We start from the raw sequence: 23724 nt of genomic DNA on the forward strand, positions 1-23724 counted from the left end.
GTGAGTCGGTCACCATTTCTGTTCAAAGTAATGGTTTCATTGTGTGGTCAGTGAGTCCCATATACCTGCAAATGGGATCAGCAAGCTGGGCACACAGGGAGATTAATAATTGTCCTACTGATAGCCAGATGTAAGAGTGGCTGGCAGTAGTCATTGGGTCTCCTTGCCCTGTTGGAGAGTAGACTAGGAATCAGGAATCAAAATGGCAAACCAGGGGACTTGTGTGTGCTGCGTTTTGGGGGTTAGTTATCTGGGCAGATATGATATACAGTGACTAACAAACAGCTCCTGCTCTCTCTATCCCTGAGCATGCTTCCTGCATGTAAATATTCTATGACACTACAATCTGTTGCATGTTTATACATTTGAGTCCTCAAGCCTAAAGGCTGACTGTCACCTCTACTTTCCTAGGCCTTGCAAAGGATCCAGGCAAAAAGCAGTGACAGCTAATATTATTGGATGCTTTTGTGTGTCAGAAATTGTGCAAGGGATACTACCCATGCCAGTTAATTTTACATTTACCCATCTGAAAGGCTACAATTCCTGTTTCAGATGCACAATCAAGACACAAAGATTGTTCAACTCAGCTCCATAACCACAAAGAACAGAGTAAGGGTGTGAGCAGAATTATGCTGCCTGTTTCCAAAGGCTGTGTGCTTTGCTGCTCCAGTAACCAGTTTTAGCCAGTCCTGGAGAAGCCCCTTGTGGAATCTAGCTGTTAGTAGAGGTATATTGAACTAATAAGCCATTAAAACATGGGAAAACAGCATGCTTTTAAAAGAAATACTTAGGTAAGCCTGGCATGGTGTTGCACGCCTTTGATCCCATCACTCTGGGAGGCAGAGTCAAGGATAATCTTTGTGAGTTTTGAGGCCAGCCTGGTCTACAGAGGGAGTTCCAGAATAGCCAAGACTACACAGAAAAACCCTGTATTGAAATAAACAAGGTCAGTATCAGTAGTAAAGAGTTCAGGTGTAGTGTCATTTTCTCAAACTTCACATCAAAAGTAAACCTCACAGACATAGGGTAAGTGGAGCCCTACAAGGCACATATTACTACTTTTAAAACAAACTTGCAGTCAGCTCACTCACAGGGAGCCTGAGGGCCTCTCTCTTTTTGTGTTTGTTGCTTTTCCAGAAGAAATGGAAACTGATAAAGGAGAGTCTTACCTTGAGCTTGATATCACAAGGTCAGCCAGCAAGATAACAGCTAGTTCCTTCATTTCAGAATTTGGAATTTTAAGTGTTTAACTAATTTGTTGTAATAACTTCTTATAAATAAACTTCATTTATATCATTTCTACATCTTCCTCAGTCCCTTCCAATTCCTCCTGTAGCTCCCCACTACCTCTCAGAAGAGTAAATACAGTCTATAGTAGTATAGTAGTGTTGCTCATATGTATGTGTGTTTAGGACTGGCCACTTGGGATTGGATAATCTGTTTATTTTTTGGTTTTCTGAGACAGGGTTTCTCAGTATTGCTTTGGAACCTGGCCTGGATCTTGCTCTGTAAACCAGGCTGCTGGCCTCAAACTCTCAGAGATCCGGCTGCCTCTGTCTCCCCAGTGCTGGGACTAAAGGTGTACACCGCCAAAGGCCCACAATCTTCTTTTTTAACTTTTATATTTGGAGAGCAAATATATTAGGGGAGTGATCCATTTGGGTTCCAGTGATTAAACTTAGTGAACCAAGTGCCTGTCCACTGAGCCATCTTGCCAGCCCTGTCCTTTCTTAATCTGTGGGGCAGTTTAGGTAGCTTAAGTAATTTATTGCTTTAAATTCAACGTTAACTTTTTTTTTTTTTTAATCTAAGGAAATAAATACAAAGTCAAACTAAAGGTTCTTAACTCCAGCTGAACTTTGGGGATTATATAATAAGTAATCTGGAATAAAAAAGATATTTTCAAAAGTAAGCCCTTCTTAGGGCTCATGTGGTATTTTTGAAAGAAACAAAGCCAGAAGGTAACAAAATGAAGGGAAGTTAGGAAGTAACTTTGTTTCATTAAATATAAAAAGACATCTCAGCAGTGGTGGCCCAGGCCTTTAATCCCAGTACTAAAGAGGCAGAGGTGGGCAGATATCTTGAGTTCCAGGCTAACTAGGGCAGTTACACAGAGAAACATTGTCGCAAAAAATATCTCATCATAGGTAGTTATGTGGGGAATGTAGTATCAAGGATGGGATATTTAGTCACAATCTTTATGTGTTAGGATTGATTCCACATACAGAAAATGAAAATTGATGTTTATCATGGGTTTTCTACTTTTCTTCCCTTCTTTTTCAGTGGCAGAAGGTGTTTGGTAAGTTGAATTGTTTCCAATCTGAGTTCTGCACTCTGTTGCAGCATTTTTATTTTGCCTGTAGGAAAGTGTGTCAGGGAGAGCTTCAGTGAAGCAAGTGATCCAGTAGTAGTAAGTTTGCAGTGGAACTCAGCTGAGGAAAAATCAGACACTGCCTCTCCCCAAGATCCCTGCAGTTCTTCGTCCTTGAACACCATGTGTTTAGTCCTTGATGTGAATATTTCTTTGGAGGGAGATCCTGGCTGGGTTCATGGTTACAAGTTATGAGGGCCCCTGCTGAGCCTTGATTGTCTAGAAATCACACCAAAAAGATTTATGTTCAACAAGGGTGCTATACTTTTGTTACTGATTAAAGTACTAATCTGGATGTTAAATAACCAACTTGAAATGTTTGGTTTTAGCTGTGTTTAAGCGACATTGCTTTTTATTTACCTCTGCAATCTACTAAATTTTGTCTTCTGGTCCTGGCATCTTGGTTTTTTCGCTGTTACCCTGTGATGTTGCCATCTTTGTGTCATTATTCTGTTTCTTTCCTGTTCAAGATTATTCTTCTTGGTTCCTGTCCATTCTCAACAGACCACTGATCCTTCTTGTTTCATCAGATTGTACCTTGTTGGTAGATCCCTCCTCTAGCTGCTCTTTATACCTGGCTGTGGACTGTCCTTTCACTTGACATCATATGTTAGGCTTGTCTCTTCAGCTTGATGCCTGCCAGTCAGTACAAAAAGCAGGATACATGCAAAGGCACTGTGTAGAGATGTAGCTACAAACTCTGTTTCTGCCCCTTTAGTAGTTTGTGTCACCCTAGCAGAATACATCTATTTCCCCATCCAGAAAGTGGGGGCTTTACCTATGACCATTACAGAGTTGGTGATTTCAGAGAAACCAGAAAGCTCTGGCAAGCAAGGACACAGCTGGTGGTACCTAGGGTACAACATAGAGGAGTTGATTAACCCTGTGGGAGGCATGGAAAAGGAATGGTGATAAAGGGCTAAAGAACTCAGCAGAGTTCACTGAAGGGCTGCCTGTGTTTGGCCTGGGAAGTGCAGAAATGGAACTCTGTCGGTAGGCAGGGCTTTATATCCAAGCTAGGTCTAGGACTTGTGGAGAACCAGAGAGAAATGACTGCACAGAGGAGGATGGGAGTGAAGGGGCATGGCAAGAAGGGAAGAAGAGAACATGTGACTTAAAGAGTGCTTTGAGGAGAGGTATATAAAGCATGGCTTTCTGAGAAGTAGAAGAACTCAACTTGGTCCTTGGTGAACAGGAATGCCCTGAGATCAGGCCAGCCCTGCTAATAATAATGCCACAACCATTGAATCCTATGCCAAGGGCTTTGAGTTGTGCTGTGAGTGATTATGAGCTGAAGGACCTGAGCAGGAGTGACAACACTGTAACTGTATGAAGGTCACCCTGGCCTTTGGAGAATAACTGTGGGTGGAGGATGACAGATTCTTTGAAAAAGTCAAACTCTCAGGAATTTGCACACTTTTCCACAAAGAGCCAAATGGTAAATAGTTCAGCCTTTGTACTCTGGACTGTCCTTTCACTTGTTGTGGACTTTGTTTGACAGTGTTCAGTGTCATGCATAAGGCTTGTCTCTGCACCTTGATGCCAGTCTGAGTACAGAAAGCTGGGACACATGAAAGGCATTTTGCAGAGATGTGGATACAAACCTTTCTCAAACCATCTTCATAGAGGGAGCAGCCCAGCTGCTGCCAGAGTTACCTTTAGGGTATATACCTTGCTGACTCTCAAGCATCTTACTGGAAACCCAGAAGACTTCTGCCTGTGTGACTTAGACCTGTCAATATTTACTATATTAGAAATTAGAACAACTTAATTAAAATTTTTTTCACTGTAAAATACATATAGCTACTCTTTATTGAAAAACGGTTTCTATGAAACGGGTTCAGTGAAAAGAATCTATTGTCTTACTCTTAACAGTTCTTTTAAATGCCTTATTAAGAAACAGCTGGTCCTCAGATCTGTTCCCAGGTTGGGTCTCTGACAGTTTTGTTGAAGTTTATGAAGAAATTTGACCTCAAACTATAGTTAGAAAATGGAGACTTCAGTCACTCTTTCCAGGGAGTAGTGGGTGTTCAGCTCCTTTGTTGGGTGTTTGTTCTTTAGCTGCACCTTGGGATTTGGACCATTAGAGTTTTTTTGTTTTGTTGTGTTTTTTTTTTTTTTTTGAGACAAGGTTTCTTTGTGTAGACCTGGCCTGTACAACTCGCTGGAAGTAACTCTAGACTGGGGCAAGCCTCGAACTAAAGAGATCTTCCTGCCTCTGCCACCTGGCCATTAGGGAGCTCAGTAATACCAGGCTCCATAGTTCATAGTGCATGGAGCTATTCTGAATTTAAAGATTTTTCATTATGCTTAACCAAAAAAAAAATTGTGTTTGTTAATGAATGCTGTCATAGATCTCAGAAACTTCTCAACAAGATAAGTAGTCAGCCGCAGCTCCCCAAAGTCTAATGTCTTCTTGAACCTGGACTTTATTATTGACAACAAATTTTATTCATAACTTTCTCTTAAGAGGATCCCTTTTCTGATTTTCAAGAATCTACCAAATGTCAAAGTCTGAATAACCAATGTAAGCCATTCCAAATGAAGATAGCATTATGTGAAACAATATCAATGAGGTGCCTTTCCTGGATACAACTGTGCATGAAGAAGCAACAGACAGGCTTTGTGGAATCACAGAAAAGCCTGGCTACAGTGATTCCAGTGTTTTGTTGGGGACAGTCCTAAGAAAACTGGTTCTTTGCCTTTTCTTTTACCACATGGATGTCCTGCAGAACTTGAGGGATGCTACAACATGGTGTTGGGTTGGCTGCCTGTAGCCTCTACTCAATCCACACAGAGAACAACACTAGTCCAGCAGATCACAGATCTGTGTCATTGTCGATATAGCTTTGACTATTGGGTCCTCTTAAGGTTCCTAAAGGTTCCACAGTGAGCACCACTGCTCATTGCAGGAAGCTATTAACAGTGGGATAACCAGGACTTGACAGGTTTGAACAGCAATCACATATTTTTTTGGTCTGGCTAGATTTTATTATTTTTGTCCCAAAACACAAAAAATACAGTGTTATTTATAGAAAACCAAATGGTAGAGCTGTAGAGAAGCTAAAAAATGAAGCCTTTCTTGGAATCCCTCCTACGTCTCCACCTGTAATCAACAGTGTGTATGTTCTCAGCCATTCTTTGAACTCATCATCTGTCAGTTTATATTTTATGATTTGATATATTTATAAGCACCAGCTCCTCTCATGGACTCAAATTCTGTTTGTGGCTTGCTTATTAGTGTATGATTTGAGATCCCTTGCTAGGAAGTTTTGTTTGACTCCTTAAGTCCTAGCCACAGCCCTTGAGCTATAGCTGCTGCATTAATATCATTTCACATGTGAAGAAATAGATTCCCAATAAGAGTCATCAGGTCACTTGGCTGCTGCAGAGCTGCAGGTGTTCTAATCAGGGGTTCTGTCCAGGTGTGTTATACCCACTGTCTGTGCTCAGTGCTAGATCACCTTCATTTTTGATTCCAGTCATCCTTCATGGTAACTGCATTGTATTTTTGTATATAGGTGCCTTAGGGTTTCTGTTGCTGTGATACCATGACCATGGCAACCCTTGTAAAGAAAACATTTAATTGGGGTGACTCGCTTACAGAGGTTCAACCCACTGTCGTTACAGTAGGGAGCATGGCAGCATGCAGGCGGACATATCTGAGAATCCTACATTTTACAGGCAACAGGAAGTTGACTGAGACACTGGGTGGTGGTATCCTGAGCATAGGAAACCTCAAAGCCTGCCCCTATAGTGACACACTTCCTCCAAAAGAAAGGCCATACCTACTCTTAACAAAGCCATGCCTCCTAATCTCCTAATCTCACTTCCTGTGAGATTAAGGGGGCCAATTACATTCATACTACCACAGTAAGTGCCATTAAACTGACTGTACTTGGTACTTCAAGTGATGGCCACAATACAGTCTTGTCCATCCATCTGCCTACCTTTAGGCATGCATCCACTGAAAAGTAGGCACATATCAGTAGCTATGCAAAATGGTACGAAATTCAGTTTGCTTAACATTCTAGAGTCTCTCTTTGCTTATGTTTTAGAAGTCAATTGGCAGCTGTCTGAAGAGATGAGATCCCAGTCAGGCACATGCTTTTAAACCCAGTATTTGTGGGGAGCAGAGGCTGAGTTCAAGGTCAACCTGATCTACAGAGAGAATTCCAGGCCAACCGGTGCTATCCACAGGAGGGGGGGGGACAATAAAAATAATAATTAGATAAGTTGTAAGGAGTATGGTTTTTCCGCCCGCTGCCTGGTCTTGTCCTGCCGCCGCGCCAGCCCCAAATAATACACAGAGACTCTGTATTTGATACAATGCTGTTGGCCCGGTTACTTGTTTCTTATCGGCTAGCTCTGCCTTAATTATTAACCCATTTCTGCTGATCTATGTATTTCTCTTACCGGGGAGCCGGCCGGCATACTGCTTTCTCCAGACTCTCCATGTTGACTCTCCTTACTACTTCCTATTTCTTCCTTGTCTCCTAGTCCCTCCTATCTTCCTTTCCTATTGGCCAACAGTGCTTTATTATTAACCAGTATGAGAAACATATATACATAATGGCATCTCCCATCAATAAGTAGTAAATAAATGAAATAAAAGGCATTCAACCTTATGGTTCAGTGTACAGGAATCATACAGAAATAGGATGGCATTTCACCAAGAGGTGCTTTGCAGTTGTAGAGCCTAAGGGCAGTGAGCTGGGCCATGCTGTGTAACTGGTTAGAGGGGTCTGTGCCTGGTGAAAGCAATGTGACATGCTGAGTGACATCATTTTCCAGTCAGTGAGCCTGTATAAAAGGTGGTAAATGCCCAGGTCAGAATGGCACTGACAGTTAACATATGTTACCTGTGGATGAAGATGAGGTTGCCCTTGAAAAGATCTTTTGCTTTTATTTTGTTGCACACCAAAGTGCATACAGTGATATGGAGGTAAAAGCCAGCCAGAGTAATCAGATTGTGGGTAACAGCTAAGAGGTGGCACATCTCCTGTGAACTCCTAGTGAAGATCTTTGTGGGTTGATAGTCAGTCCACTTTTCCAAGGCACACTGGCTTTTGTAAACTGTTATAAGCTGCTACTTTTTCCTGTTTAAAATGACTTAAGGCTTTATTTTTCTCTTTTAATTGCCTTGCCTTGGGTATCTAGAACAACAAAACAGTTGTTTATAAAAGCTGTTTAGGCCAGACAGTGGTGGTACATGTCTTTATTCCCAACACTTAGGAGGCAGAGGCAAGTGGATCTCTGAGTTTGATGTCAGCCTGGTCTACAAAGCAAGTTTCAAGACATCTAGGGCTACACAGTGAGACCCTGGAGGGGGGGCTCATTTACTTACATATAGAACCTCTCACTTCTGAGCTAAAAATACCCTATATATTTGACAGTAAAAACACTAGTAGCAATGTAATGATAGGAATATGCAGGCACCCACAGTCTCAATACCTATACATCAGCATTTGATCTTGTTTGATTTCCTTTAAGAAATTAGTCAGAGTTGAATTTATACATGTAACTTCTCAGTTGCACACCTGCCACCTTGTCCCCAGCAGCAGTGTCCAACATAACCATGGTGCCCCACAGCTTGCCCCACCTCTGTGTTGATGCACAGATAGTTTCTGCTTGAGCAGACTGACTAGGATCACCTATGTGCCTTTTCCTTCATTTTCCTCTTCTTTCTTGTTAACTCTGACCCCTGTGGTGTATTCTGTGCCAGATGTCTCCTTACATGGACTGTGCCACTGTGTAATTGTCAATAGCATGCAAGATGCCAGAGATCATTGAAATGTCTTCCCTTAGAACCCTGGTAAATTCAGTGGCATTCATGTGAAACAGACACTAGAAAACATTTACCCTGTTTTCAGTTTACTTAATTATTTATTAAATAATTCAGAATTCCGTGTTTTGTTTTTTAAGTAGTCAATTTACATCACGAGAATTATGTGTGCATCTTTCAGTGGTCAAGGTAAAACATTGTTAATGGGGAGAATTTATGGGTGAAAAAGTAAGCTCTGTATAATTTCATTTATTTTCTTCAGATACTAGAGATTGAACCCAGGGCCTCAGATGTACTAGGCAAGTATTCTGCTGAGCTTCATCCACAGGCCTTTTCGTTTTTATTTTGAGAAGGCTCTTGCTGAATTGCCATGTTGGCCTAAGGGTTGTTGATCTTGCCATGGCCTCCCATGTAGCTGGAATTATGTGTATGTGTGCCCGTCTTGAGATAAATTATCACTTTGGGTGTGTGTTTGTTGTTTGAGTCACACCCTCTCACTTTGTAACCTAGCCTGGTCTCATAATTGAAATCAGCCTCCAGAGTGCCAGATTTCAGTCAGGTGTGCTCATTTCCATGGCCTGTACCTCCTAGTTTTCCATTATCCCCAACCAGAACCTTTGCCCATGAGTATTCTCTTCCTCCCTCTGCTGCACTGCTGCCAGGCATACTCTGTCTCTGGGGAGTCTGTGTATTAAGTAGGAGCACACTATTCCTCCACCTGTCTCTTATTTATCTCTTGTGTGTTCCAGGTCCCTCACTATGCTAGGGGCATCAGCACTTCATTCAGACTCCTGTGTAGTGGCAGGATATGATGAAGACTTTTGAAGCATGTGTTTTCAACCTACCTTTTTGTTACTGTTTTTAGTACAGTTTTTGTTATTTTTGTTACATTTTTTATTTTCAAACAAATATATTCCTTTAAGTTTGGGATTAAGATGTTTGTGCATTGAGTGAACTAATAAAAAGTAACTTGTTTCAGTTCTCTCCCACCCCCAAGGTAAATGATAAAATGATGAGGATTGGTAATTTTTTACCTTGATTTGATTAAAAACCAATGTATTTTGCCTCATTGATATCACTTGGCAAAGTTAGCTGTTTACAGTTTCAATTTAGAGAGGGAGCTTTGAGTTTCTACCTGTATATTTAAACATGCTTCATGTTTAGTGTAAGGAAGAGTATCTCAGGCTTGGCTATATTCCTAGTGAATGATAATGAAGGTGGAGACTAAGAAACAAGCTACTGGGAAAGATAAGCAGCCTTGTGTTTGTTGCTAATATAATCTGTTAGGTTTAAAGGCCCATCCTGAAACTCTTGAGATGTTTCTCCTTTTGGTACAGTCTCAGAATGATGGCATTTTTATATTAATGAGGAAAACTCGGTCCTTATGGTAGCCTGACTGAGTCTAAAGTGCAGCAAATTTACATCCATTCTTCTGAACAGCCTGTGCCCTTCTTGGTCACACTCAGCAGATAATCTTCCATTTTCAATTTTAAAAATTGGGTAGAAGGACATGGTGGCGAATACCCTCAATCTAGCCTTTAATCCCATCACTAAGCAGTGGGAAGAGGAAGGCAGAGCAGATCTGAGTTCAAAGACAGCCAGAGCTATGTGGAGAGACCTTGATGTCAGTTTTGTTTCCCCCTCCCCACCCCCACCCACCAAAAAAACTAGTTAAAACTGAAGCGTGGTTTAGAGCCCATACTGATCTTCCAGACAACCAGAGTTCCTTTCACAGCACCTGAGTGGGATAGCTTAAAACATTCTGTAACTCTAAAGGAACTGAAGCCTGTCACAAATAAAATAATACTATGTAAGTGCATGTGTGCATTCTTGAGTAAGTGCTAGCACTGAGTTGTGGTGTAGCCTGCAGTTCATATACTGTCCAGCTGTGTATACCCTCCACCTTGCTCCCAGAGTGTCCTCCCAGTCCACATCTATGTTGCTGGATTCCTACCACCTGCTGCTCTTCTGCCCTGCCCCCTCCTGGCTTTGAGACTTTGGGAGTCCAATTCCAAATAAGATGCTTTCTGATTCCTGCTTTTGAGCAATAGGTGCTAGCTTCCTGCATAAGCTGATGGCTTAGGTTTTTAGTAACTTCTGTCCTCAGCTACCTATAAAAACAGAAGAATTGCACTGATGGGTTATCAGTTTTATAATTTTTATTTGGGTGTATGTGAGTATATGCACATGCATGACCATGCCCACAGAGATTCGGGGTGTCAGATCCTTTGCAGCTGGAATTACAGGCAATTCCCATATGGGAATCAAACTGGTGTTCTAGAAAGGCAGCAAGCAGTCTTAACCATCTCACCAGGCCAGCCCTTTTGTAGCTTCCAGCACTTTCTTGTAAAGAGATTTGACTTTGTGTTCAAAAACATTTTTATTCCTTCGTCAACCATAATTAAAACTTGACTTGGGGTTGGAGAAATATCTGAGCGGTTAAGAGCACTGACTGCTCTTCCAGAGGACCTGAGTTCAGCTCCTAGCACCCACATGGCAGCTTACAATTGTCTAACTCTCATGGCATGGGACAGGATACCAATGTGCATGAAATAACAATTTTTTTAAAAACTTGGTACATAATCTTAAATTAATTTTTTAAAAGAGTTTTAAGGATGGTTAATATTCATTCCTCTCTCTCTGCAACCTGTATGTGGCCATCAGTTTCTTTTGTGTGATTGGAATCTTTCCTGCTCAGTGAGGATGTCCTTGCAATGGTCTCATCATCCCTTAGGTCTGCAGACTTTTGTGCCTAGGAGACTCTGGTCCTAACCCTCTGATAGATAGGCTTCTTTTTCTCTCTTGTCTCACAACTGTAAACTGGGCCATGACCATTGAAACCCATTCCCCAGCTGTGTTTTCTTTCCTATTGTCTATCTCTTTGTGCCTTGCAATTTTTAGGCTGCTTACATTTCAGGTAGAACTACCTTCTCAGGAAGACGGGTGACAGTAGCTGCCTCTCTAGAAGAGCTTGGTATATATGACGCTAGCACAGAGAGTGCCGTTAGTAGGCAGCAGGGCTAAAGAAAGTCTTTTGTGTTCACTTTTGATCCTTTATTGGTGGACTTGTGTTTTCTTCCAAGTGTCTGCTTTGGTTTGTTGGCTTTTCTCGCATTTGCAGAGCCTGTGCTGTGCATTTTGTTTTAAAAGTAGAGCCACTGTGAAGACAGTTCTGTGAGTAAGTGGTCTTGGAGGACTGTCTGCATTCTGAGCTCTAGCTAAGCCAGGTCCTGGGGTGGGGGTGTTTTTTCGCCCTCCACCTGGTCTTGTCCTGCCACCGCGCCAGCCCCAATTAACACACAGAGACTCTGTATTTAATATAATGCTGTTGGCCAGGTACTAGTTTCTTATCAGCTAGCTCTGTCTTAATTATTAACCCATTTCTGCTAATCTCCACGTGGTCTCCTCTTACCGGACAGCCGGCTATCGTACTGCTCTCTCCAGACTCCCCATCTTGACTTCTACTTCCTCTTTCCTCCTCCTTGTCTCCTAGTCCCACCTATCATCCTTTCCTATTGGCCAACAGTGCTTTATTCATTAACCAGTATGAGAAACATATACAGAAGGACAACTCCCAAGGAAATGTTCCACTAATTGGACTATCTGCCTTGGGGCAGAATAGCTGGAATTGTCTCAATGAAGTAATCTAGATATTCAGCAAGACTTGTATCAGCTGAACCACCACTTCACAGTAAGGAGCACCTCAGTGGCCCTTTTTTTGCCACCACAGTGAAGTTGCAGTCAGGTGTTCTAATAGATTGAATAACCTCAACAAAACATGGTGATTTACAAATTGCCGAGTGCCCTGTGTCAACAAACACCATGTTTATGCTTTTAACATGGGCTTCCTGTTGTAAAACAATACCTATTAGAATGAATTGATGTTGGTCATTTTAATTTTACTGGTTTTGCATTTAATTCATGTGTACATTTTAGCATTGCAACGTACCCAAGCTTTACAAAGAGTGTTTCCATCTTTAGGCCTATACATATTTTGTGACTTAATGAAATTATTTCTCATCACTGATAGGCTTGGGAATTCCTCTCTTAAAAAAATTGTTTTAATAAAGCTGATAATCACTAACAGTTTAAAATATCATTAATTATGTAATATTGTCTATCTTCCAAGTATAAATGACATAGATTTAATTGTTCTTTGAACCAATAGAAAAAAGGTTTGATTTCATTCAGGCATATTATGTTGAGTAATTTAAGGGTAATAGATGGAGGTGTGGCTGAGTGGTAGATCACTTGCCTGTTACACATGAGGCCCTGGTTTCAATGTGGGAATGGAGTGTGTGCTGATAATAAAAGTAGCCCAACTTATTATGGAGGCTCATGCCTATAATCCCATCTCTTGGGAAGTAGAAGCAAGAGGGTCAGGAGTTCAGGGTCAACCTGAGCTGCATGAGACCCTCTCTCAAAAAGAGAAAAAATATAGTCTAGTCCACATCTAACTGAAACATTTTGAGGAAAGTAGCCCCCACAGTGGGGTCAGCAAGCAAAATCCATACAGTCAAGTGAGTTCTGAGATGTCTGCAGGAAACTGCTGGCAACTATTTGATTAGTATATTGTACAGTATTAATAGAGTTCTGTCAGAAACACAGGCAGATGCATTTCTGTCTTTCCACTGTGTCAGAGCTGATTGAGTAACATAAATAAAGTCATAAGATACGGTAGTTTCGTTGGTTGCAGTTTGCCAGATAGTCCTGTTTTCCTTGACAGCCAGTTAAGACAAACTGGTTCTTTTGTTCCCGTTGTAATTATTAATATTAGCATTCATATCTTGCATCTAGTATCTCTGCATATATGTGGGTTACAGAATGGCTACAAGAGTTAAAGAGGCTCTGGCAGAATTCAGGGAGTTGCAAAGAAGCTGGGAAGCAGAAACTAGTGGAGAGGCAAAGGAGTAAGAGATTATACTCAAACAGGGGCCTGCTAGAGGGGCAAAAATAGAACCGGATCTGGTTCCCAATGTCTGGGAAGATGGTTGAATGGCAGGTCACATCATACACCATGCCAAGCTGAAATCCCTGAGACAGGAGTTTTCTGCTTTTGATGACTTGCTCAACCAGGTGGTCAGATGACAGGTTGGTGTGGCTATCACATCATAGTGTTAGGTGCCTACTTCTATGGGTTCCATTTGAGGGAGCTGTACCTTTCCTCCAGTCTGACTTGGTTTTCCTGGTGATGACTTAATATGCTCTTGTGCTCCTATAGTCCTCATTTACTTTTGGTAAATTTACAGTATGGTACCCTTTTTACTTTTTAATCAACCCTGCTTGTGTCTGTGGGTAGTACCAGGCAGATGGTGGGTTTGGTTTTTTTGTTTTGTTTTTTTACAGTGTCCACCCAAGTAGAGTTATCCTTCATTACTGCTTACAAAATGGTATCTCTTGGGACAGGGCATAGCCTTAAAAAAAATAAGTTTTGTTTTTGGTTATTGTTTGTGTTATGAATATGGCCCACTGTGCCCTTGATGGATGGTGATACAAACATGCCATGCAGACAGAGGTTACTTGAAAAGCTTTATTGGAGGAAGGGAGAGGAGATAATGATCTGCTTCCTCAGAGAAGTGGCAGAAAGTAAAGTGGATACAGGTGGGGCTTGTCTCTTGATTTCTCGGTAGACCAGACTGGCCTCAAATTTAGAGATCTGCCTGCCTCTGCCTCTAGTTCTGGGATTAAAGGCATGTGCCTCCACTGCCCAGCTAGTAGCTTTGTCTCTTAAAGGGACCTTTGCACCTGCTGACAGAGCTAGGGCACTGCTTGCCATGCAAAAGGGGTGATGCACTGTGCCAGGTTCTCAAGGGGCAGGCCCAAGGTGTGCCTAGATAGTTTGTTTCAATACATGATTTCTCAAAAATCACTGTGCTACACACTAGAGCAGGGCACAATTTGATCTCATCATACAACCCTTAATTAATAATTGCATTAGCTGGGCGTTGGTGGCGCACACCTTTTTTAGTCCCAGCACTCAGGAGGCAGAGGCAGTTGGATCTCTGAGTTGAGTCCAGCCTGGTCTACAGAGCTAGTTCCAGGACAGGCTCCAAAACAATACAGAGAAACCCTGTCTCAAAACCGAAAGAAAAAAAAAAATCGCATCTATTTATTTGGGAGTTCTTTTCAGTAATTTCAACCTTTGTTTTTATTTCTTCTTACTTGTAGAGAAGGTGCTTATAGCTGTGTTCTAGTCTACCTTTCTGTTGTTGTGACAAACAGTGAGACCAAGCAAAACTTGAAGAAAGCTTATTTCATCTTACAGGTTATAATCTTATCATTGAAAGATGCCAGGGCAGAAACCTGGAGGACAGGAAATGAAACAGCCCTTGGAAGGAAGCTGTTTGCTTGTTTACTCCCTCTGACCTGCTCAGACTGCTTTCTTATATAGTCAAGGCCAACAATGAGCTGTGTCCTTGAATATCAATTAACAATTAAGAAAATGCTTTGCCCAGTAGTGGTACACACCTTTAATCCCACCACTGGAGGCAGAAGCAGGTGGATCTCTTAAATTCAAGGTTCTCTGATCTACAAAGAAAGACCTTGTAAACCCCCAAACCCCTTCCCCGTCCCTCCCACCACCACCAAGTTTTTAAAAAGAAAATGCTTCACTGGCTGGCTATAGGCCTGTCATGGCCCATAAAAATGGCTTCAGTTCATCTTGACTTAAGTTCAAAGAGTTCTAAACTATCTTTACTTTTCCAAGGTTATAGTCATAAGACCTAAAGGTTTAAGGCATGGCTACTGTAGGATGTTTGGTCTTGGTCTGTTTTATCTAAGTAACAAGAGACTTGCTCTCAGGTGTGGTTACTCTTAACCCTCAAGGCCAGATAACACGAGATTTAGTCTAAGGTCTGGTTAGCAAATGTTTGGAGAATTAAGAAAGTATGTCTTGCCATTTCCCCAATTTTGGGTGGAGTATTTAAGAATGTTGAAGAATAAACTTGGTGTGTTCAGTATTCACTGTATTGCCCTTCTGACTATTCTGTATCTGTCTTTTACCTTTCGTTTTTCAACCCACACACTCCCTCTCAGGCAGGAACACAGGTCAATAAAGACTAGCACCGCAAAGTGGGGCTACTACACAGACCAATCCAATTGAGGCAGTTCTTAGTTGAACTCCCCTCTTGTCATGTACTTCTAGTCAGCTGGAAAACTGTAGAGTATTTATCTCTGCAAACTTCCTACTTTGGAAAGGGTGGGAGCACAGATCATCTGCAACATGACTGGCTTCAAGGACCTCACCCCCATCTCCAACAGGGTTTCTCTCTTTGTAGCTTTAGAGATCCTCCTGGCTCTGCCTCCCTAGTGCTGGGATTAAAATCAGCTATCCTTACTGCCACAAGAACTGCAGAGTCCCATCCACAGGCTATGCCCAGACTGCTTCAGTATGTAGTTGGCCTTGATCTCATTCAGGCAGCAGGCAAAACAGCTGAAATATCTATCCTAAAACTTTTTCTGGAAAATATGACAGCTTTTTTTCCTACTCAAAGGCACGGTGGAGCATATTTCTTCCCACACCTAGGGGCTGGGGAAGCTCCCAACCTTCCAGTGTGCCAATCTTGAATAGAGTGTTCTGTGCTTATACAGCCCACTGCTGCAATCCCTTAGCTGTAGGAGTGATCTCCAGGAGTCAGGCCTCCCTCATAGCCTCTGATGATGTATTATAAGTTCAGACCTACTGTGGAATATTATTTTAACATGTATTACACTTATTTATGCTGTGGAATATGTGTAAGTTGCATTCTTTTATGTTTATGTTACGTTGCATTTCTTTAACTCTGTAAAGCTGTGTTACTTTGCCTGTCTAAAACACCTGATTGGTCTAATAAAGAGTTGAAGACTCAATAGATAGGCGGAGAAAGGATAGGTGGAGCTGGCAGGCAGAAAGAATAAATGAGGGAGAAATCTAGGGAGAAGGAGAGGAGGATGCTGGGAGCTGGCCACATAGCCAAAGAAGGAAAGAAAAAATATATAGAAAAAGGTAAAATCCCAGAGGCATAACATAGACAGGATAATTAAGAAAAGCTGTCTAGAAACAAGCCAAGCTAAGTCCAGGCATTCATAAGTAAGAATAAGACTCCATGTGTTTATTTGGGAGCTGGGTGGCAGGCCCCCAAAGAGCCAAAAGATCAAGGGGGTGGGAGAGGACAGCTATAACCTATTCTCTAAACCTAAGGACTTGCCACAAGCTCTGAAGATCTTTTTCAATGCTTGTTTTGGTTGCTCTTTGAACCCGTGATCTTTACCTCTTTTGAAGATTTTAGACTATGATCTAAAATCTTTGTGTATGTATATCCTGAGAAATCTTAAGGATTCGCAATATCTCATTATCTAAATGATACTACTGATAGTGAGTGATCTTCATCCAGGCAGTGAAGTACCAGACACTGAAATGTGTTGTCCTGTAGTGTGTACAGAGCAAAATAATAGGAACGTTTTAATATTCATACTTCCTGTATTGATTCCTATTTTAATACTCATACTTCACACAGGAAGTATGAGTAATAAAACAGTCTTGTTATTATGTAAGAATTAAATTTACGAAGCTGGAAAAATGATTCAGTGGTTAAAGAGCACTGACTTCTCTTGGAGGGAAGAACCTGGGCTCAGTTCCAACCCTCATAGAGGCTCACAACCACAATCACTTGAGTCCTAGGGAATATAACACCTTTTTTTTTTTTTTCTGTCTTTGAGGATGCTACATACATGTAGTATGCACACATGCCTGCAAACATTCACACAATAAAAAACAGTATTATTTATTTTAAAAGTTGACATTAAGTATTTAAAAATTAGGTACCATTCTTCTAAGGCCAACCAGAGTGTTTCATGGTGTTTTCCTTTAAACATTTTTCAGGGGCTGGGGAGATGGCTCAGTAGTTAAGGGCACTGGGTGCTCTTCCAGAGTTTAGTTCCCAGCAACCCTCTATAATGGGACCTGAAGCCCTCTTCTGGCATACATGCAGAGAGAGCACCTGTGGACATTCAACATAATAGTTTCCTAAAGTCTTATTCTGCTTTGCAAATAAAAGCAGCCCAGTCTAGGTAGTTGGTCTATGCCAGGAACACCAAGTATTGAATCAGTGAAATTAGAGTAAGAATTCACATGTACTGGTGGGTTCTATCTTTGATTCAGAAAGCAGCCAACAAGTAAGTGGGGGGGGGGGCATGGGAATGTTTGTTTTATTTGGAGAGTTTGTATGTGTTCATTTTTTTGATTCTCACAAAAACATCAGTTGTGATTGACTCTGTCTTGTGTTGACAGCCGACATCATCTCCACCGTTGAGTTTAACTACTCTGGAGACCTTCTTGCAACAGGAGACAAAGGTGGAAGAGTTGTTATTTTCCAACGGGAACAAGAGGTCAGTGCTTTACAGTCCACAAATCAAATGGCATCACTACACTCTGCACATACTGCTTACCAGAAAGGAAGTTTTCAATATTCGCTTTTCTTTAACACTCAGTCCTATTATAGGCAATAACTGTGTAGAATATATTTTCAAATGCTACTCTGGTAAAAGAGGAAGAAATCTACTTCTCACTGTGAGTACTCCTAAACTGACAATGCCTTCATCCTGTTGTAACACTTAGGAAATACTTTTGTTAAAAACACATGCCTGTCTTATGCTGGTCCATAACACAGTTAGAAAGAGTATGAAAATATGATATCTCTGAATCATTTGTATTTGACTAATTTGCTTTGGATTACCTGCTTCCCTGTGTCATAATCACATTAAAGCACAACAATGGTCATTGTCTATCCTCGGATTCCAGGAATAGCAGCACTAACAGGACTACACCCCAGACTTGAGCAGTTATCCACGGGGCAAGGTTGCTCCATAGAACAGAAGGCAATATCTCCTGAGAGCCAGTCCAAGCAATAGGAACCAGAATGGAAACAACTGTAAAAGCACTCTAACCAAGACTGCCAGGCTACATTTACTTCTTGTGTACCTCTTGTGCTTTGTTTCCCTCTCTCTCTCTCTCTCTCTCTCTCTCTCTCTCTCTCTCTCTCTAAATTTAAAACTCATGTCAGTGTCCTGTAAACAGTGTTTAGCCATTAGACTTTTATGCTTCCTCTGATATTGCCACATTACATCTCTGTGTTTCTTGTTTTACTTTCTTTTGTACTGGCATTCTGGAACTAGTAACCAAGGTTAGCTGGCAGAAGCTGCCAGAGGTAGGACTTGGGCCCTGAAACTTCAGTTACACTGTAAACTTAAAGGACTTGACAAATTTAAGAATTGCAAATAAAGAGAAAGGTGAAGGAGGGGAGAATGCCTACAAACTTATGTCCCCACAAAGCTATTGTCTACTGCAAAAAAAACCTAGATATGCATTGAAAAGCCTGTATTTCTTCCAAGTGCATTAATGTATGCTTCATCAGAATTTTTAACCAAAACCTTTTTTAACTTAAAGTGTATGATCATTTAATGGTCATGTTGATAGTAGTAAAAATGTATCTGCATTGTGCTTTGTTCATTAAAGAAGCTGTCATGTTTCCTTGCAGAATAAAGGCCGCACTCATTCTAGGGGAGAGTACAATGTTTACAGTACCTTTCAGAGTCATGAGCCAGAGTTTGACTATTTGAAAAGTCTAGAAATTGAAGAAAAAATTAATAAAATCAGGTGGTTGCCGCAACAGAATGCTGCTCATTTTCTACTCTCTACAAATGGTGAGAATTGTAAAAAAACTATTTGATTTATTTTTAATTTTAGTGTGGATGGATTCTTATTTCAACTAATTCTAGAGGTTGTCTCTGCTTTAAACTTTGGAGAGGGTGATTTGTCAGCTAAGGTGAAAACCCTGCCTAGGAAATGCAAACTGCAAAAAAAAAAAAACAAAAAAAAAAACAAAAAAAAAAACAAAAACAGTATTACCTTGCTTATTTGTCTACATCTTAGTTTTGAAGTTTAGTGTGTGTATGATGTATGTGCACATATGTGATGAATGCTCATGTTCACATGCTTCTGGGGCCATTAATATGAAGAATAAGGTTTTTATTTTCAGATAAAACTATTAAATTATGGAAAATAAGTGAACGGGATAAAAGAGCAGAAGGTTATAACTTGAAAGATGAAGATGGACGACTTCGAGACCCATTTAGAATTACGGCATTACGGGTATATGCTGCATTTTCTTTAATCCTTCCAGCACTTTTCAGAAATTAATTCTAAAATACACTATCAGCTGTTGAGAATACTCTTTTCTTGAGGTATAACAGGCTCTGCCCTGCTGGCTCATCTATAATGATAAGACTCTCCTTGCTGTCACCAAGGTCACAATCTTCAGAAATACAGTGGTGCTGAGGGAAAAGCTCATGTCAGCTTCCTGGCAGAGTTTCTGTTAAGAAGGACCCAGGCCAGCTGAGCATCTGCGGTAGAATCTAAAGTACTTGCTGGTGGAGTAACACAGTGTAGGGTGACTGATGAGCCAGCAAGACATTAGCAGTGGAGCTGGTGCAAATTCCTCTAACTGTGAGACACTGGGTAGTGTGACTTCCCCCCCCCCCCCCATTCTCCTCTTTTAATGGTCAGCTCAGTGCAAACAATGGTGTCTGGGCAGGAACAGAGCAGCGCTATGTTTTTCAGTGAGGTAGCAGGTTTTTCAGTGAGGTTTACGACTTTGTTGCAATGGTAACCAAGTGATGGTGTGTTCATTGAAAGTAGCTGTCTCCAGTGCTGATGTGGCAGCCTTTTTTCTGACCTGCTCCCTATTAGGATGTCTCAGGCCCAGCCTGGAGTGTGTGCAGTTTCTGATGTCCCATGTGCTTGAGAAAGCTAGAAAGTGGTGACAGCCCCACGAGGACTGTCCCTGCACAAAGGTGATGGGCAGTCTTCCTCTACCACTTAGCCTGATATCAGGCCACAAAAAGAGATATTGTTTGTTCGAGTCTAAGTCATAGGACCGCAGACCCTTCTTCCATGCATACCATTAGTCATTTCTAGCATAGGATGCTGTGTTTTCATCTCTGACTTAGTATGGACATATTTGTTTTAAATCTCTCATGTAATGTGCTAGTGCCAGTTTTCTGAAACCTCCTGCTCTGGTCTTACCTCCCCTGCCGCCAGCTCCACCCCACTTGCACACACAGTCCTTTCCAAACAGAGATCCTCTCATTCAGACCCCTGCATATCCTTTAAGCTAAGCTCATGTACTTATTGTCCTAACAGGCACAGTTAACCTGAATAAAACTTGTCTGATTGGTGGCCAAAGTGAACCGTGTGAGAGAGGTGGTATTACCTTGGCACAGTGTGAAGACAGAATCATTGGCCAGCAACTCTGATATTCTTAGGTTCATAATGGGGTTTCTGCTTCTCAAAACGCAGAGTGAACATCTGACCTTCCCTAAGCAAGAGCTGGAGACATTTGTCTTTTGAGGATTTCCCACACCGCCGCTCCCTCCCCCCACCCCCCGTTATTTTAGTTCTGTGAAAAGAACTGTAGTTACAGGGGCTCTTTGAATTAGGATTGTAGTTGCTTTTGCTTTAGTTAACTGGAAATAGTAGAGGGTTATGGTAGTATGTGTCTTAGACCTGCACATTGTGGAACTGTCATTTCTGTTCTAGGAAACCCCAGGGTATAGTCAGCTCTGTTCTAAACTAATTGAGAATAGCATCACTACACGTTTGTCCAGGCTCACTTTTATAGGATTTGGCCAGAGAAGACTCAATTGAGAGATTATTCTAAACCTTCAAGTTTCTTGGTCTCTAGTTACAGCAATAAAACTGACTATGGCATTTGGTTTTCACTGGAACCTTAAGCTTCCCTTCACTGGATGATAGATAAGAGACTTCTCTCATGTGGTACTGCTCCTTTAGACTGACTCTTTATGCCTGTGTTGGGCACAAATGCTCTGGCCAGGCCATCCTTCTCTGTTGCTCCCTTTGCACCTAGCAGCCTATCCCCCAAAAGCCTCTGGTACTATGGCACTGATACATTTATGAAGGATTCAGAATGTAGTTAGCTCTATATCAGAGGGTAGAACCTTCTCAGCACAGAGGGCCTCCTGCATGCTGTCTATTGATCCCTACTGTGCACACACTCCACCACTATTGCCCATGAGTTGATACTATGAAGCAGACCACCAGTGCTATGAAACCAGATATCTGTGCGCTCAACTACAAGGACAAGGTTTTGCTGTCTCCTGATTCAGCTGTAGCCACCAGAGAACATCCAAGAAAATGGTGCCTTGGTGACCTGGAGGACACTGGTTAGGCAGTTTACCTTCTGTTTTCAACAAGACCATATTACCTCTGTAATGGGAACAAGAAGGAATATCTGGGAACAGACAGCTTTCCACTCTACTCTGTAGCAGCTCTCCTGGTTTGAGGTTGTTGCACAGCTTGAAAACCTCTTATTTGTCCCTTTTCTTGTGTAAATACCATATGCTATGCTATTGTGACCTTTGTTTTGAATTCCTTTCTCCATTCCATTTTTAGGTTCCAATATTGAAGCCCATGGACCTTATGGTAGAAGCAAGTCCACGACGAATTTTTGCAAATGCTCACACATATCACATAAATTCCATTTCAGTAAATAGTGATCATGAAACATATCTCTCTGCAGATGATCTGAGAATTAACCTATGGCATTTAGAAATCACAGATAGAAGCTTCAGTATCCTTTACCAGGTGCTGCCTCTTGCTTGTTCCTATGATCATTATGCAGTTACTTCTCATAACCACTATACCCCGGTCCCTCAGATACTGACCTTTTGGATGCAGTATGTTCTAGAGCCATGGCAACATAAGGTCTTTGAGATTGAGTGTCCTAAAGATAGAAATCTCTGCCTGAAAGTTCTTGTGAGAAACCTTCAGTCCCTTAGATCAGCTTCTGCCTTGCCTCTGGCTCCTAATACACCATGTGCCTCCTGCCCCTTGTATTCAAGTGAACCATTCACGGCCTGACTGACTGCTCTGCCATCAGGGGTTTGTGGGATCCCAATTACTGTAGTTCTTGTCACTGTAGAAGTCAGAGTACTTATTGCACCAGGCTGCCTTGCTTTGCTCTCCCTTTGTTCAATCATTATCCATAATTTTTGTGATGTCTCAAAGCCTTGGTTCCCAGCTGTTTGGTGCTTTACCCTGTAACCTTAGCAGCTTTCCATCTCTTTAACTTGAGGGTACCATCAGACTCTTGACTGGGTACTCTCTCTTCAGCAGCCTGACACTTAAGTTTCATACTGTCCCTAGTCCCTCTGGGTTCCTGTCTTAATTGTGGCAGCCGTTGATAAGACGCAGACTCATACATTGTGTATTGTTTTTCTTAGTTTCCATTGGCTGATCTCCCTGGTTGACTTCTTGCTCTATTGGTATTGCTCTGGCAACCCCATGCAAGCTCTTAAAGTCAAATAATTAGAAAAGCAAAATCGTTTGTAATTTGATACTGTTTGTGTGTTTTAATTGGTTATAGATAGAAATATGTGTGTAGATGGCACTGCTTGCCTTTGTTGTAGATGTCATTCAGTGTGCTCTGCCAAGTGACACACTACCTTGCATCTATCTGAAGCCCCTTGCTATGGGCTCCTCTGTGGCAGTATATATGATCAGTCTCTTGCAGCTCCTCCCTTAAGCCTCACTGCACAGTTGTCTATCAAATTTCCCTTGAATGGCCAAGTACTATGCCTTAACATCACACTTCAGACATTGTGGACATCAAGCCAGCTAACATGGAGGAGCTGACAGAAGTCATCACTGCCGCTGAGTTCCACCCACACCAGTGCAACGTGTTGGTCTACAGCAGTAGCAAGGGGACCATCAGGCTGTGTGACATGCGCTCCTCTGCCCTGTGTGACAGGCATGCCAAGTGTAAGTCTCCTAGAAATAGCTTTGTTTTCCAGAAACTAGCTGTCTGCACTGATGGACATCTTCCGTGTCCTCTGCAGGCCTAGAACACAGGGAGGCTCCTCATGGATCATGCTAATAAAGAGATCTCTGGCAGATTTCCTCTACTCTTACCTAGCTCAGCATCTGCCCTGAGCTCCCCCTGACGGAACACCATCATCATGGCCTCCTTTGTGTGGCAGGACCTGGGCCATTGCCGTCAAGGGTGCATTTCACCTGTCTTATCTGTAGCCATAAAGAACTGATCCAGGATATTCAGTGCTGTGTGCCTGGGGTCCCAGCTACTCAGGAAACTGAGGCAAAATCACTTGAGGGCCAGGAGAAGATTTCATCGTAACAAGAGGGCGGGGGTGGCAGTGGGAGAGATGGCTCACCTGGTAAGTGTGTACTGCTCTTGCAGAGGACCTGAGTTTGTTTTCTACTATTTCAAGTGACTCACAACACCTATAACCCCAGCTTTACAGCAAAAACAAAGCCGTGCCCTTAATCCTAGCACTCTGGAGACAGAGGCAGGCAGATTGCCAGGCAAACTGTCTACAGGTCTACATAGTAAGACCCTGTCTTAATAACACCTTCCCCCCCCAAAAAAAAAACACACACACACACAACTGAAATGTAGAAAAATAAACTTTAGGGCCAGTGAGTTGGACCAGCAAGTAAAGGTACTTTCTGCCAAGTATGATGACTTGACTGATCCTCAGGATTTACATGGTAGAA

The 23724-nt window shown here is 41.9% G+C and overlaps 1 protein-coding gene across 1 annotated transcript in view; it reads left to right on the forward strand.

Annotated features, from left to right (window-relative positions):
* Ppp2r2d (protein phosphatase 2 regulatory subunit Bdelta) overlaps positions 1 to 23724 on the forward strand; it is a 33572-nt gene that overhangs the window by 3416 nt on the left and 6432 nt on the right. Inside the window, exons 3-7 of the mRNA XM_051193242.1 lie at positions 17425 to 17522; positions 18671 to 18836; positions 19172 to 19284; positions 21604 to 21781; positions 22807 to 22971. Coding sequence (XP_051049199.1) covers positions 17425 to 17522; positions 18671 to 18836; positions 19172 to 19284; positions 21604 to 21781; positions 22807 to 22971 — 720 coding nt within the window. The remainder of the gene's footprint in view (positions 1 to 17424; positions 17523 to 18670; positions 18837 to 19171; positions 19285 to 21603; positions 21782 to 22806; positions 22972 to 23724) is intronic.

The sequence above is a fragment of the Phodopus roborovskii genome, unplaced genomic scaffold (genome assembly GCF_943737965.1).
Source record: "Phodopus roborovskii unplaced genomic scaffold, PHOROB, whole genome shotgun sequence".
NCBI lineage: Eukaryota > Metazoa > Chordata > Mammalia > Rodentia > Cricetidae > Phodopus > Phodopus roborovskii.